This window comes from Panthera leo, chromosome B3 (assembly GCF_018350215.1).
Source record: "Panthera leo isolate Ple1 chromosome B3, P.leo_Ple1_pat1.1, whole genome shotgun sequence".
NCBI lineage: Eukaryota > Metazoa > Chordata > Mammalia > Carnivora > Felidae > Panthera > Panthera leo.
This window is the reverse complement of record NC_056684.1, coordinates 27,613,995-27,626,775: the sequence shown is the minus strand read 5'-3', so window position 1 is coordinate 27,626,775 and position 12,781 is coordinate 27,613,995. Positions and strand designations below refer to the sequence as shown.

The following is a 12,781-nucleotide window of genomic DNA, read 5'->3' as shown; positions in this document are numbered from 1 at the left end:
TTTTTAAACAAAGTAACCAAACTTTCTAGTTTTTAAAAATTAATGGGAATTACCTGCCCAGTTGGAGTAACAAAGACCTTCATCTCTGAAATAACTTAAAGTACCAGACTAAATATATGAAACAGCTGCCCTAAAGACAATGGATAACAGGCAGTAAAGTTACATACAGTGATCTACGGAGGTGAATACTGACAGTCACATGTGTCAGTGGCCAAGGAACTCAGAGGCCAAGGAACAAACCACCCAAAAGGACTAGAAGGAATGGTCCACAGAGCTCACAGAGGGCAGACAATACAGCTTGCTTCCAAAACCTGATAATTCCCAGAACATTGGTTAGAGGACTAAGAATGATGTTGCACAAAAGTGGGTAAAAAAACTAAAGGTGGACTGTTGCTCTGATCCCATCAAAAACACTTAAAAGCAAAACCTGAAAGGATTAAATTGTTCACAAGGAACCATAAGCTCAGGAATATCTTTATCAATACAGACATATCAAGCGCTCAGCAAGAGAAACGTCACAATGTTCTATATCCATTCAGAAATTACCAGGCATGTGTCTCTTCAATAAATAGTATTGGGAAAATTGGATATTCAAATGCAAAAGAATGAAATTAGATCCCTGAATTAATACCACTTACAAAAATTAACTCAAAATGGATTAAAAACCTAAATATAAGTTCTGAAACTATAAGAGTCCTCTAAGAAAACATAGGGAGAAAGCTCCTTGACCTTGGTCTTTGCAATGTTATTTTGGATATGACACTAAAAGCACAAGCACCAGAAGCAAAAATAAAGTGGGACTACATTAAACTAAAAAGCTTCTGTACAGCAAGTGAAACAATCAACAAAATAAAAGGCAGCCTATAGAATAACAGAAAATATTTGCAAACCATATAACTGGTAAGGGATTAATGTCAAAAATGTGTAAGGAACTTGTATAACTCAGTAGCAAAAACTAAAAAAAACAAAAAAAACAAACCCAATTAACAAATGGGCAAAGAACCTGAATAGACATTTTTCCAGAGAAGACATACAGATGACCCACAGGTACATGAAAAGTTGCTTAGCATTACTGATTTTCAGGGGAATGCAAATCGAAGCCGTGAGATATTACCTTACACCTGTTAGAATGGCTTTTATTAAAAAGACAAGATATAAGTGCTGCTGAGGTTGTGGAGAAAAGGGAAACTTTATACACTGTTGGTGGGAATATAAATTCATGCAGCCACTATAGGAAAACATAGAAAAAAGTAAAAAATAGAACTACCATGTGATCCAGCAATCCCTCTTCTGGGTGTATATCTGATGAAAATGAAATAATTTTCTTGAAAGGATCTATACTCCAGTGTTCAGTGTGGCATTGTTAACAATAGCCAAGACATGGAAACAACCTAAATGTTCATCCACAGGTGAATGGGTGAAGAAGATGTGGGGTGGGGTGGGGTGGGGTGGGGTGGGGTGGTGGTAGTATGTGTGTTAGAATATTATTCAGCCATAGAAAAAGAAATCTTGGCATTTGTGACAATTTGGATTAACCTAGAGGGCATTATGCTAAGTGAAATCAGTCAGAGAAAGACAAAACACTATGATTTCACTTATATTTGGAATCTAAAAAAACTGAACTCCTAGAATTAGAGTAGACTGGTGGTTTCCAGGGGCTGGGGATTGGGGGGTTGGGAGATGTCGACAAAGGGTACTAACTTCCAGTTATAAGATGAATAAATTCTGGGGACATAATGTACAGCATGGTGACTGTAGTTAACAATACTTTATTGTATCCTTGAAAGTTGCTCAGAGGGAGTAGATCTTCAGTGTTCACACCACACAAAAATTATTATGTGAGGTGATGGCTGTGTTAACCTTATTGTGGTAATCATTTTGCAGTATATATGTATCAACTCATCATATTGTACACCTTAAATTTATACAATGTTATATGTCAATTATATCTCAAAGCTGTAAAAAATTTATCAGGCATGCAAAAGAGTAGGAAAGTATAGCCCATATAAAGAGAAAAATCATTCAATTAAAACTGACCCAGAAATGACATAAGTAGTAGAATTACTAGATAAAAATATTAAAACAGTATTTTAACCACATGCCTATATCTTTAAGAAACTTGAGGGAAAACTTAAGCATGTTAGAGATTGAAAGGTATTTTAAATGCCCTAATCAAAGTCTGGGATGAAGAATACAGTGCATGTGTTTAATATAGATTAAACATAGTAGAGGAAAAGATCAGTGAGCTTGATGACGTAACAATAGAAACTGAAACAAATGAAATACACAAACATATAAAATGAATATCACATGAGTGAATTGTGGACAACAGCCTCAAGTGGCCTATTATATAAGTAAAGTCACCAAAGGAGAGGAGGATAGGGGATTTTGAGAAATGATGGCTGAAAAATGTCCAAATTAGATCTAGGAATAAAAGAGAACTTCTGTAACTTGATAAAGGGCATCTCTGTTAAATATAGAGCTAATAGTGACTTAATATGACATACTGAACTTCCCCTAACTATAGGAACCAAGACCAAGGACATCTGCTATCAAGATTCAGCATTGTACTTCAAGATTGTCAAGTGAAGTTCAGCAGTATAAAGATATAAAAGGCATTCAAATGGGAAAGAGAATTAAAGCTGCTTCTTTACACGTAGTATAATTGCTTATATAGAAAATCTATGGTACCTACAAAAAAGCTACTAGAATCAATAAGTGAGGTTAGCAGGGTTGCAGGATAGATCAATAAATAAAAAGCAATTGTCTTTATACTAAGCAAATGTAATCAGAAATTGAAATTTAAAAATACCATTTATATTACCCTCCCCCACAATTGAAATAGTAAGGGATAAATTTGACCAAAAAAAAAAACAAAACACATGGATGACTTAGAGAAAACTATAAAATATTGCTAGGGAAGATTTTAGAAGACTTAAAAATCAACAAATGAGTATACTGTGTTCATGGATTAAAAGACTCAATATTGTTGATTTATTAGTTTTCCTCAAATTAACCTATAGATTCAACCCCTTCTCAAACAAAATTTCTGTAGAAATTGACAAGCTGATTGTAAAATTCATAGAGAAATACAGAGCACCTAGAATAATCAAAGCAACTTTGAAAATCAGGAGCAAAGTTGGAAGACGCTACCTTATTTCAAGCCTGATTTTAAAGCTACAGTAATCAAAACAGTGTAGTACTGTTGTAAAGAGAGAGAAATGTATTAGTGGAACAGAATAGAGTCTCAAAATGTACCACAAATACTGAATAATGAGTGTGGAAAAATGAAGTTTGATTTCTGCCTTATAACTTCCAATGCACAGTTTACAAAAGTGCAGTTTATTGGAGAACAGAGCTTTTTCAACAAATGGTCTTGAACAACTGGATAACCATATAGCAAGCAGTGAACTTCTTGACTTGCACTGTATCCAAAATTAACTCAAAATGAATCATAGTCATAAATGTGAAACCTAAGTCCAAAAGCTTATAGAAGAAAACATGAGAGAAAACCTTTGTGACTTTAGGTCAGACAAGGAGTTTTAGAAAGAACTCCAAAAGCATGATCCAGTAAAGAAAAACAGGATAAATTGGACTTCATAAAAATGTGAACTCCGGGTGTTTGAAAAGACATGCTACAGACTGGGAAAGCATTTGCAATCATACATCTGGCTTAGGTCTTACTTTCAAAATTATTATAAAGAGCTTTCAAAACTCAGTAATAAGAAAACAAACTTATTGTCAGTGCTTGGCACATTGTAGGCTAGTTGACATTCATTTGATAAAACTCTATAAATGAAATGTTGATTTATAGCAAGGGTGGATGAATTGTTTTGGTAAAGAGCCAGGTAGCCTACATATTTTAGTCTTTGTAATATATGCTTCTTTCCTTTTTTTTTTTTTTTTAACAACCTTTAAAAATGTAAAATTCATTCTAGGCTCATTGGCTTTTCAAAAACAGGCCATGGGCCAGACTTGGCCCACATTTGGGCACTAGTCTCCTGGCCTCTGATTTAGCAAGTCTCCTGCTCAGTGGCATTAGGACAACTGGTGTAAAGGAAAACATTTAGGAAATTATAAAATTTTGAGTTCAGGTCTGAATGATTCTTCTTAATTAACAATTGATTTTATGACAATAACCAAAGTGTAGAAAGAGCCCAAATGTCCCTTGACAGATGAATGGATAAAGAAGATGTGAGATATGTATGTGTGTATACACACACACACATACATACACATACTCCATTATATATATATATATATATATATATATATATAGTAATGATATAATGATAAGATATATATACATATGTATGTATGATATACATATATAAGGTATATATACATATACATAAGATATATATATATAATGGAGTATTACTTGACAATCAAAAAGAATGAAATCTTGCCATTTGCAACAGCATGAGTGGGACTAGAGTGTATTATGGTAAGTGAAATTAGAGAAAGACATATCATATGACTTCACTCATGTGGAATTTAAGATACAAAACAGATGAACATGAGGGAAGGGAAACAAAAATAATATAAATACAGGGAGGGGGACAAAACATAAGCGACTCTTAAATATAGAGAGCAAACTGAGGGTTGCTGGAGGGGTTGTGGGTGGGAAGATGGGGCTAAATGGGTAAGGGGCCTTAAGGAAGACACTTGTTGGGATGAACACTGGGTGTTACACATAGGGGATGAGTCACTGAAATCTATTCCTGAAATCATTGCACTATATGCTAACTAAGTTGGATGTAAATTTAAAAATAAAAAATAAACATAAAAAACAATTCATTTGAGAAGTGTACATTGAATAAGTATATAACAAACCAAAAGCCTAGTATTTAATACTTTTAAAATATTTAAGAATAAAACTATTTCAGTTATATTTGGTGGCCTTTTTTGCAGTCCATGTGACCGCCCTCGCGTCATTGAGTCTCTGAGAGGAATTGAAGTGGTTGATGTTGCTGCCGGTGGAGCCCACAGTGCCTGTGTCACCGCAGCAGGGGACCTCTACACATGGGGCAAAGGCCGGTATGGCCGCCTGGGGCACAGCGACAGTGAGGACCAGTTAAAGCCAAAGCTGGTGAGAAGGCGCCTTGAGAAGGTGCTCAGAGGCCTGGGGTGTCTCCTCACACCCTCACTTTTGAAGGTGGTGGGGAGGCAGCTTCTCATTGTCATTATGCCATTTTGATTTTTAAAAGTCAAAAGTATTTCCTGTTCTAGTTTCTTTTTAGTTTTAGAGTTGATGGTCTTAGCCTCATTATTTACAAGGAGGTTTATATTCCATGTGTCATTTAAACAGAATAGTATTTGAAATCTCCTTTTATTATTTTATTTATATTTTACACATATAAATATATATAAATAAATATTACCTGGCATCTAGCTAAATGCTTTGGCTTCTAGAAGGCCCACTGTATTTTGGGTGAGGCAGTGAATAAGACTTCCTGGTGTGGTAGGATTGGCTCACTAGGGACACTGATAACCTGCCTCCTATCGTTTAGATTGATTTGGTTCAGATTGATGAAGGTGTTTTTGGTCTTATCTTACATGATTGTTAAAATTACACATTCTTTGTAAAGGCTTAAAATAGTACCGCCCCCACTCTCCCAACCCAAGAGCATCACAGTACTTTAAAGCCTTTCCTTAGGTAAACCTTCTTTCTGCTGTGATTGCATAACTTTGATTTCTTTTTTTTGAAGGTGGAAGCACTGCAGGGCCACCACGTGGTTGATGTTGCCTGTGGTAGTGGAGATGCCCAGACCCTCTGTCTCACTGATGATGACACTGTCTGGTCCTGGGGGGATGGGGACTACGGCAAGCTTGGCAGAGGAGGCAGTGATGGCTGTAAAGTACCCATGAAGGTATTTGTGTCTGCACAGTGGGAGAAAGACACCTTTCCCAATGATCTGGGACTTGAGGGTTCCACGTCTTTGTGGAGCTCTTAGAGCCCGCCCCTCCCCACCCCAGGCCCTCCTAGGCTTACCACCCCATCCCCCTCTGCATACTTCTCAGGAGTCTTTTAACCTCATCTTTACCTTCTTTGCAGAAAATATAATGGGTAGTTGAGTAAAAAGTGAAAGGCCCAAAGGTATTAAGATATATTAAGTGCTATTTGTGCTGTCTTGGGAAATTTATGTAAGTTAGCACAACCTGTGGTTTTATGTAGTATATAGACCTGTTTGAAGAAAGGGATAACAAATTGTTCATGGTCTTTTCAATTCACAGAGTTCTGTAGCTATGATTGTAATAGTACTTGCTGAAAGGGTTGCAGCTGGCTTAGCCAGAAGCTGTGTTAAATAGACATCCTGTGACACACTAAGAGAAGAGACTGTAGGCCTGGGTTGGGGGTCAGATTGCTTTTCTCCATGTGATCTGCATGACTCTGAGCAATTTCTTAACTTTGTGAAGTTTGTGAACTTGCCCTTGTGAATGGGTAGTTGGCAGAGATTAAGTTCATTGATGTGTTTAGATCATGTGCTGACTGCTGTGCTGCCTACAGTGCATGAACATGATGGAGCCATTTAGCTGAGGTGCTTTGCTGTGGATTTGGGAGTGTGTGTGCTGTGAAAGAAAACTAGAAATTGTTCTCTGCTTGGTGTTTGGTCTTGTTGGGGATCTGGGACTGCATGTGAGGAGTGAGGAGTAGAGACCCTTACAGCCCACAGGCAGCTCTGTGGGGGAGGAGGGCAGCATTCTACTAGAGCCCCCTCAGATGGGACAAGAGCCTGGCTGAAACTGCATAGCTTTTCTTCCCAGAGCTGTGCAGCCCAGTATAGGAGCTGTTGGCCACACATGGCTATTTAAGTTTAAATGTAACTCAATTAAAATTCACTTCCTTGCTCATTCTGGCCGCATTTCATGTGCTCAGTGTGAGCATGTGTCTGGTGACTTCTATATTGGGCAATGTGGACACAGAACATTTCCATTACTGCAGAGAGTGGTTTTGGCAGGCAGTGCTTAGAGCCAAAGCCTGGTGGAGATGTGCCTGGAGACATCCCTGCATGCTGGTGGGCACTGCTGGAGAACCAGAAGCTCAGTGCTTCCTCTTCATTCTTATCATTTCTTATTCCTTTTCTCTTGCAGGTATACAGTATTTTAACCACATTACCAGTTACTTAAGGTTTCCAAATTTATGAAAAAAATTGTGTGTTGTAGACTTTCTTATGCTTAGGAAAGCTTTAGACACAGGCTTTGCACCTTCAGGGATTAGGATGTTGAGCATTGGGGGAATGGAAGTTACTACTTGATATGATTGTGACAGAGGTGAGGGTGAGGAGAGAACTGAGAGAATTGTTTTTAATTAATTTAAATTTAAAATCAAATATGAGGGGTACCTGAGTGGCTTGGTTGATTGAGCATCTGGCTTCAGTTCAGGACATGATCTCGCAGTTCTTGAGTTCGAGCCCCATGTCAGGCTCTGTGCTGACAGCTCAGAGCCTAGAGCCTGCTTTGGATTCTGTGTCTCCCTATCTCTTTCTGCCCCTCCCCTGCTCACACTCTGTCTCTCTCTGTCTCTGAAAAATGAATAAACGTTAAAAAAATCAGGGGCACCTGGGTAGCTCAGTTGAACGAACATCTGACTCAGCTCAGGTCATGATCTCGCAGTTTGTGGGTTCAAGCCCCACGTCGGGTTCTGTGCTGACAGCTCAGAGCCTGGAGCCTGCTTGGGATTCTGTGCCTCCCTCCCTCTCTCTTTCCCTCCCCTGCTCACACTCGATCTCTCTCTGTCTCTCAAAAATAAACATTAAAAATTTTTTTTTTAAAAATCAGATATGAGAACTTAAGTCTGAGAACAGTCACAGGTAACAAGGAGCATAGCTTGCTGGCTGAGAAAAAGTGATGACTAGGTTAGTGAGCCCCAGTGAAACTTCTGGGTGTTGGTTGTGAAGGGCCTGGACCCCCGATGTACACGGGTGGAAATGACTTCTCATACTAGCCTGACCAAGGTCATGTTTGATTTGATTAACCTGGATAGATGGATAGGTTCTAAAGGCCAGAACCTGGTCCTCTTGGCCAATCCTCCTCCCCCTTTTTGCTGATCCTTTCTTGGGGGCCTGTGGGGTCTGAGAGGGTTGGAGGGCAGAGGAGCATTGCAGGGCTTACTGGAGAATGGGGCCGCCACACCAGAAAGAGAAATAGAGTTGGGAGAATAGATTCTGGGGGGAAATGATCATAGAACTTCCAACTGTGACATGTCCATTTTTAGTGACACATGCTGAGTGTCATTGTGCAGTAGCATGGGCTCGTGGCCTAGTGTCAGCAGGTGTGCCTTCAGAGTCAGGCATCCTCCTGAGAATATTACTTGGTTAAGTGGAGTAGGACTTTAAGTTGTGTGAAATATTTGATCTGAGTAAGGATTTTCAGAGTTCTTTATTAGATTTAGTTCAGTCTCTGTGTGGTTGCAGCAGTCAGAAAAAACCTTGATTCAGTCTGATTGAACCTTTTTCCCTTCCAGATTGATTCTCTTACAGGCCTTGGAGTGGTTAAAGTAGAATGTGGATCCCAGTTTTCTGTTGCCCTTACCAAATCTGGCGCTGTTTATACATGGTATGCAAGATTCTGTTTGTTTAATCTCACAAAACCAGTTTGTTAATTTGAAGTTATATTAACTGACATCTCATAGACTGAGATGTAACTTCTATAGCAGGCTGTGATTTGTGTCCTGAAGTATGGTGCTTATGCCAGGAGGGTGGGACGGGGTGGTAAACGACAGGGCCTTGCACTCATAATTCGATGTTTCATTTTGTGCAGGGGCAAAGGTGACTATCACAGGCTGGGCCATGGATCTGACGACCATGTTAGAAGACCTCGGCAGGTTCAGGGGTTGCAGGGGAAGAAAGTCATTGCCATTGCCACTGGCTCCCTGCATTGTGTGTGCTGCACTGAGGACGGTAGGTGGGGAGGCCCGGTGTTGCAGCACAGAGGCCTTTAAATCTAAGAAGTCCGGTCAGGGATAATATATGCATATATATTATCTGAGAATTTCTGTGGTGAGCAGGGCCTGGTGTTAACACCTCTGAATATGTTAAATTTCATGGCTGTGCAGAAAAGAGCAGAGTATACCTGATACTGTTGTCCTTAGGAAGGGCTGCTTGCAAGGTGAGCCTCAGCTGGCTGCTGGGAAACGAATTTGGGGAGGGCTCTCTCCCTTCCCTAATTGACAAGAGGCCTTGCTTTGCCTAAAACTGCACAATGTGGTCTCTGCTGAAACCTGTTTCCTGGAACATGGGTATGTGCCAGGTGGAGGTGCCCATGTGACAGCCCTAGTGAAAACTAGGGGCTCTAATGAGCTTTCCTGGTCGAAGGCACTTTGCATGTGTTGTCACAACTCTTTGCTAGAGGAATTAAACTTGTGCTGTGTAACTCCACTGGCATAGGGTCCTTGGAAGCTTGCATCTGGTTTTCTCTGGACTTCACCCATGCGCCTTTTCCCTTTGCTGATTTTATTTCATATTCTTTCACTGTAATCATAGCTGAGTATGACTATATGCTGAGGCCTGGGCATTCACCCAATGAATCAGCAAACCTGAAGGTGGTCTTGGGGACCCCAGTACAATGGCAAAAGGGACTTTATAGATAGAAGTAAGGTTGATCATTAGCTGACTTTACAATTGAAGTTATTCTAGATTATTTGGTGGGCTAGTGTAATTACATAGACCCTTCACAACAGAAAAGGAGGCCAAAGAGTCAGTCAGATGTGACAGAGAAGAGGCAGGAGAGAGTTTTCAAAGTGTGAGAGAATCTTGATCCACCATTGTTGGCTTTGAAGATGGAGGAAAGGGACCAGGGAATATTGGTGGCCTTGGGAAGCTGGGATCAGCCATCAGCTGATAGCCCACAAGGAAACAAGACCTTGGTCTTCCCAAGAACTGAATTCTTCCAACAGTCTGCATAAACAAGGAAATGAGCTCTCCCCTAGAGCATCCGGAAAGGATGAGCCTGCTGATATCTAGACTTTAGCCTAGTCAGACTCCTGTTGGTCTTCTGACCTACAGAACTGAAAGAACTGTTTAAGCCAGTAAGTTGTGGTAATTTGTTATGGCAGTAATAGAAAACTAGTGTATCATCTTTTATTAAAAGAGCCATTTCCCCCAGTTTTGTCTCCTTTTAAAGCCTTTGATAAATTATATGAACATGTGCCCTTTAATTGTCTCATTGATGGAAAAGTTTCCTATATGAATAAGCAATTTTTATGGCTTATCATGGGACTGGCATTATAGTTCTTAACCAAGAACTTACAATACATTTTTTTATTTGCTTTAATTCTTTAAATTTTTGAAGCAAATCACACACTTAGAGAATAGGTGGAAGTGCAGTACAAAGAACTTTTTTTTTTTTATCCGTTTGAGAGGTGCTGCCCTGATGCTCCATCACCCTGAACATTTGAGTGTATATTTTACAAATAGGAACAGCTACTAAACATTCCCAACATGGCTGTTCATTTGGGAAATTCACACTGGTTATTACTCCACCTAATCTTCACTCCCATTCATGTTATAGCGCAGGTTATACTTAGCTGTCATTTTAATGTCTCATCTTCTCTGAGACAATCCTCAGTTGTCCCTGAGTGTCATTCTTTGACACTTCTTCAATCTTCCTGAGCTTTTTGGACTGTGACACATTTAAAGATTACAGGCTGTTTATTTTGTAGAACATCCCTCAATTTGAGTTTGTCAGATATCTCCTCAGTAGATTCAGGTTGCACATCTGTGATCTGAATTCAGTCTGTGTTGTTAATTCATTCTAAATTCATCAGGTGTCATATAGTTTTTCTTTGTCCCAGTGGTGTTAACTTGATTAAGGTGGTGGCTGCTAGGCTTTTCCATTCTGAATATCTTTTGTAACTAGTAAGTATTTGGGAGGGTATTTGAAGCTATTTAAATATCCCTTTTCTCATTGTATATTTTATTCTCATCAAATATTTGATATTTGTTTTTAATTTATATCTATGTGGGACTCATGGTTTCTTAATTTATTCATTGGATTGTACGTAATCTGTTACTGTTAATAATTTTGATGCTGAAATTGGCCCTGTTAGGCTAGCTTTATTTCCTTTTTTTTTTTTTTTTTTAACGTTTATTTATTTTTGAGACAGAGAGAGACAGAGCATGAACAGGGGAGGGGCAGAGGGAGAGGGGGACACAGAATCTGAAACAGGCTCCAGGCTCTGAGGTGTCAGCACAGAGCCCGATGCGGGGCTCGAACTCACGGACCGCGAGATCATGACCTGAGCCGAAGTCAGACGCTTAACCGAATGAGCCACCCAGGCGCCCCTTTATTTCCTGATGTGTGCCCATCATTCACTGGGTATTTCCTTGCTTTCTGGCACAGTAAGACACCCTATCTTCTTGACCCTCCAAGGCCCAAACCTAGCATTGACCATTTCCACAAGGAGTCTTGGTGTCTTTAGAGGACAATGGTGTTTAGAAGACAAGATCAGGTCGATAGATGTGCTCATTGCTCATTGCTCTCTCTGGCTCAAAAATAAATAAACATTAAAAAAAGATTAAAATCCTTGATAGTCTACAACACACTAGAGAGGTTAATATGGTAACTAAAAGGAGAACAATGGCCAAGGATGTGATGTGCTCATTATATATATATGTAAATAATATACAAATTTGCATCTATGTTTATTTTTGTGTGTGTATATATATATATATATATATTGAATACCACACATTCACACCAGGAGCCCAGGTTCTAGTTCTATACCACAGGATTCATTCTAATTTTCTTTCTTTCCACCCTTACAACTCCTTTCTCTTTTGGTGAGAAGTCTGGATTTCATTATCTCTAATATAGGTATCCACTCACTCTGCCTGAATGTGACCAGTGCCCCATCATTACCTTTGCTCTCTCCCCTGCATGGATCCTTACCTGACTCGGGCTGTGACTGCCCATTCTGGGCCACCCCCACACATGGGCCACTCTGCTTGGGCCAACTCCCCACACTGAGTGACCCCCTGTATGGAAGTTTTTGTCATGTATGGATTCTGATTCTCTGCATCCAGTTGTATCTCTGCAGAGAAGTCCTCCTCTCCTTACTTGTGCTGTAACACTGACCCAGTGGCTTTAGGACTGAATTGTCTAGGGTGGGAATGGGCCAGCAAGCACACTGCCGTTGATCATGTAAGCACTGCACTTTACAGAGTGCTGCTTATGGCTGCATGGCTCTCTTAGGAGTCTTTGTGGAATATGGCAAGGCTAATCTCTAGAAAACTAACCTCATTTCTGTTTTAGTCACCAAGTGACCTTACCCTAGAATAGTTTTCTGGTGGTGTTTCATGGTTGGGATCTAGTATGGTACACTGAAAAATATGATTCTCATTATGATGAATCTCATGTTTGGGATATGAATAACTATAGGAAGAACTATGTGTTCCTTTAAAAACAGGTTGTGTTTTTAAAAAAAAAAAAACTGATTTTTTTCTCTCCATTTAACATAAAAAATTAATTTGGGCAGTTAAGGATATTACCATCTGTTTTACTATTACTTGTTCTGATAAAGAACTGTTACAGTTATGTGCTTACTCCTGTGAACAAATGCTATTGTATTTTTAAGACCAGAGTCTTGTGCCTCTTACTAGAAAAGGCACGTTGGCCAGCAGGGGCTCTCAGGAGTTCTGAGAAGCGTGCTCCCTCTTTGGATGCTGCAATTAGAGACATCTAGGTCACACATGAAGTTGACATTCAGACAGCTGACCACCAGCACCATTTGAAGGGAGAGATGATTGTGATGGGAAGATGGTAGAGGTTGTGCATTCAC

The 12,781-nt window shown here is 39.6% G+C and overlaps 1 protein-coding gene across 7 annotated transcripts in view; it reads left to right on the top strand.

Annotated features, from left to right (window-relative positions):
- Window positions 1-12,781, top strand: part of HERC2 (HECT and RLD domain containing E3 ubiquitin protein ligase 2) — a 268,128-nt gene that overhangs the window by 241,317 nt on the left and 14,030 nt on the right. For all 7 annotated transcript variants that reach the window (XM_042941272.1, XM_042941277.1, XM_042941274.1 and 4 more), the window contains 4 exons: window positions 4,915-5,092; window positions 5,712-5,873; window positions 8,468-8,559; window positions 8,764-8,903. In XM_042941272.1, coding sequence (XP_042797206.1) covers window positions 4,915-5,092; window positions 5,712-5,873; window positions 8,468-8,559; window positions 8,764-8,903 — 572 coding nt within the window. The remainder of the gene's footprint in view (window positions 1-4,914; window positions 5,093-5,711; window positions 5,874-8,467; window positions 8,560-8,763; window positions 8,904-12,781) is intronic.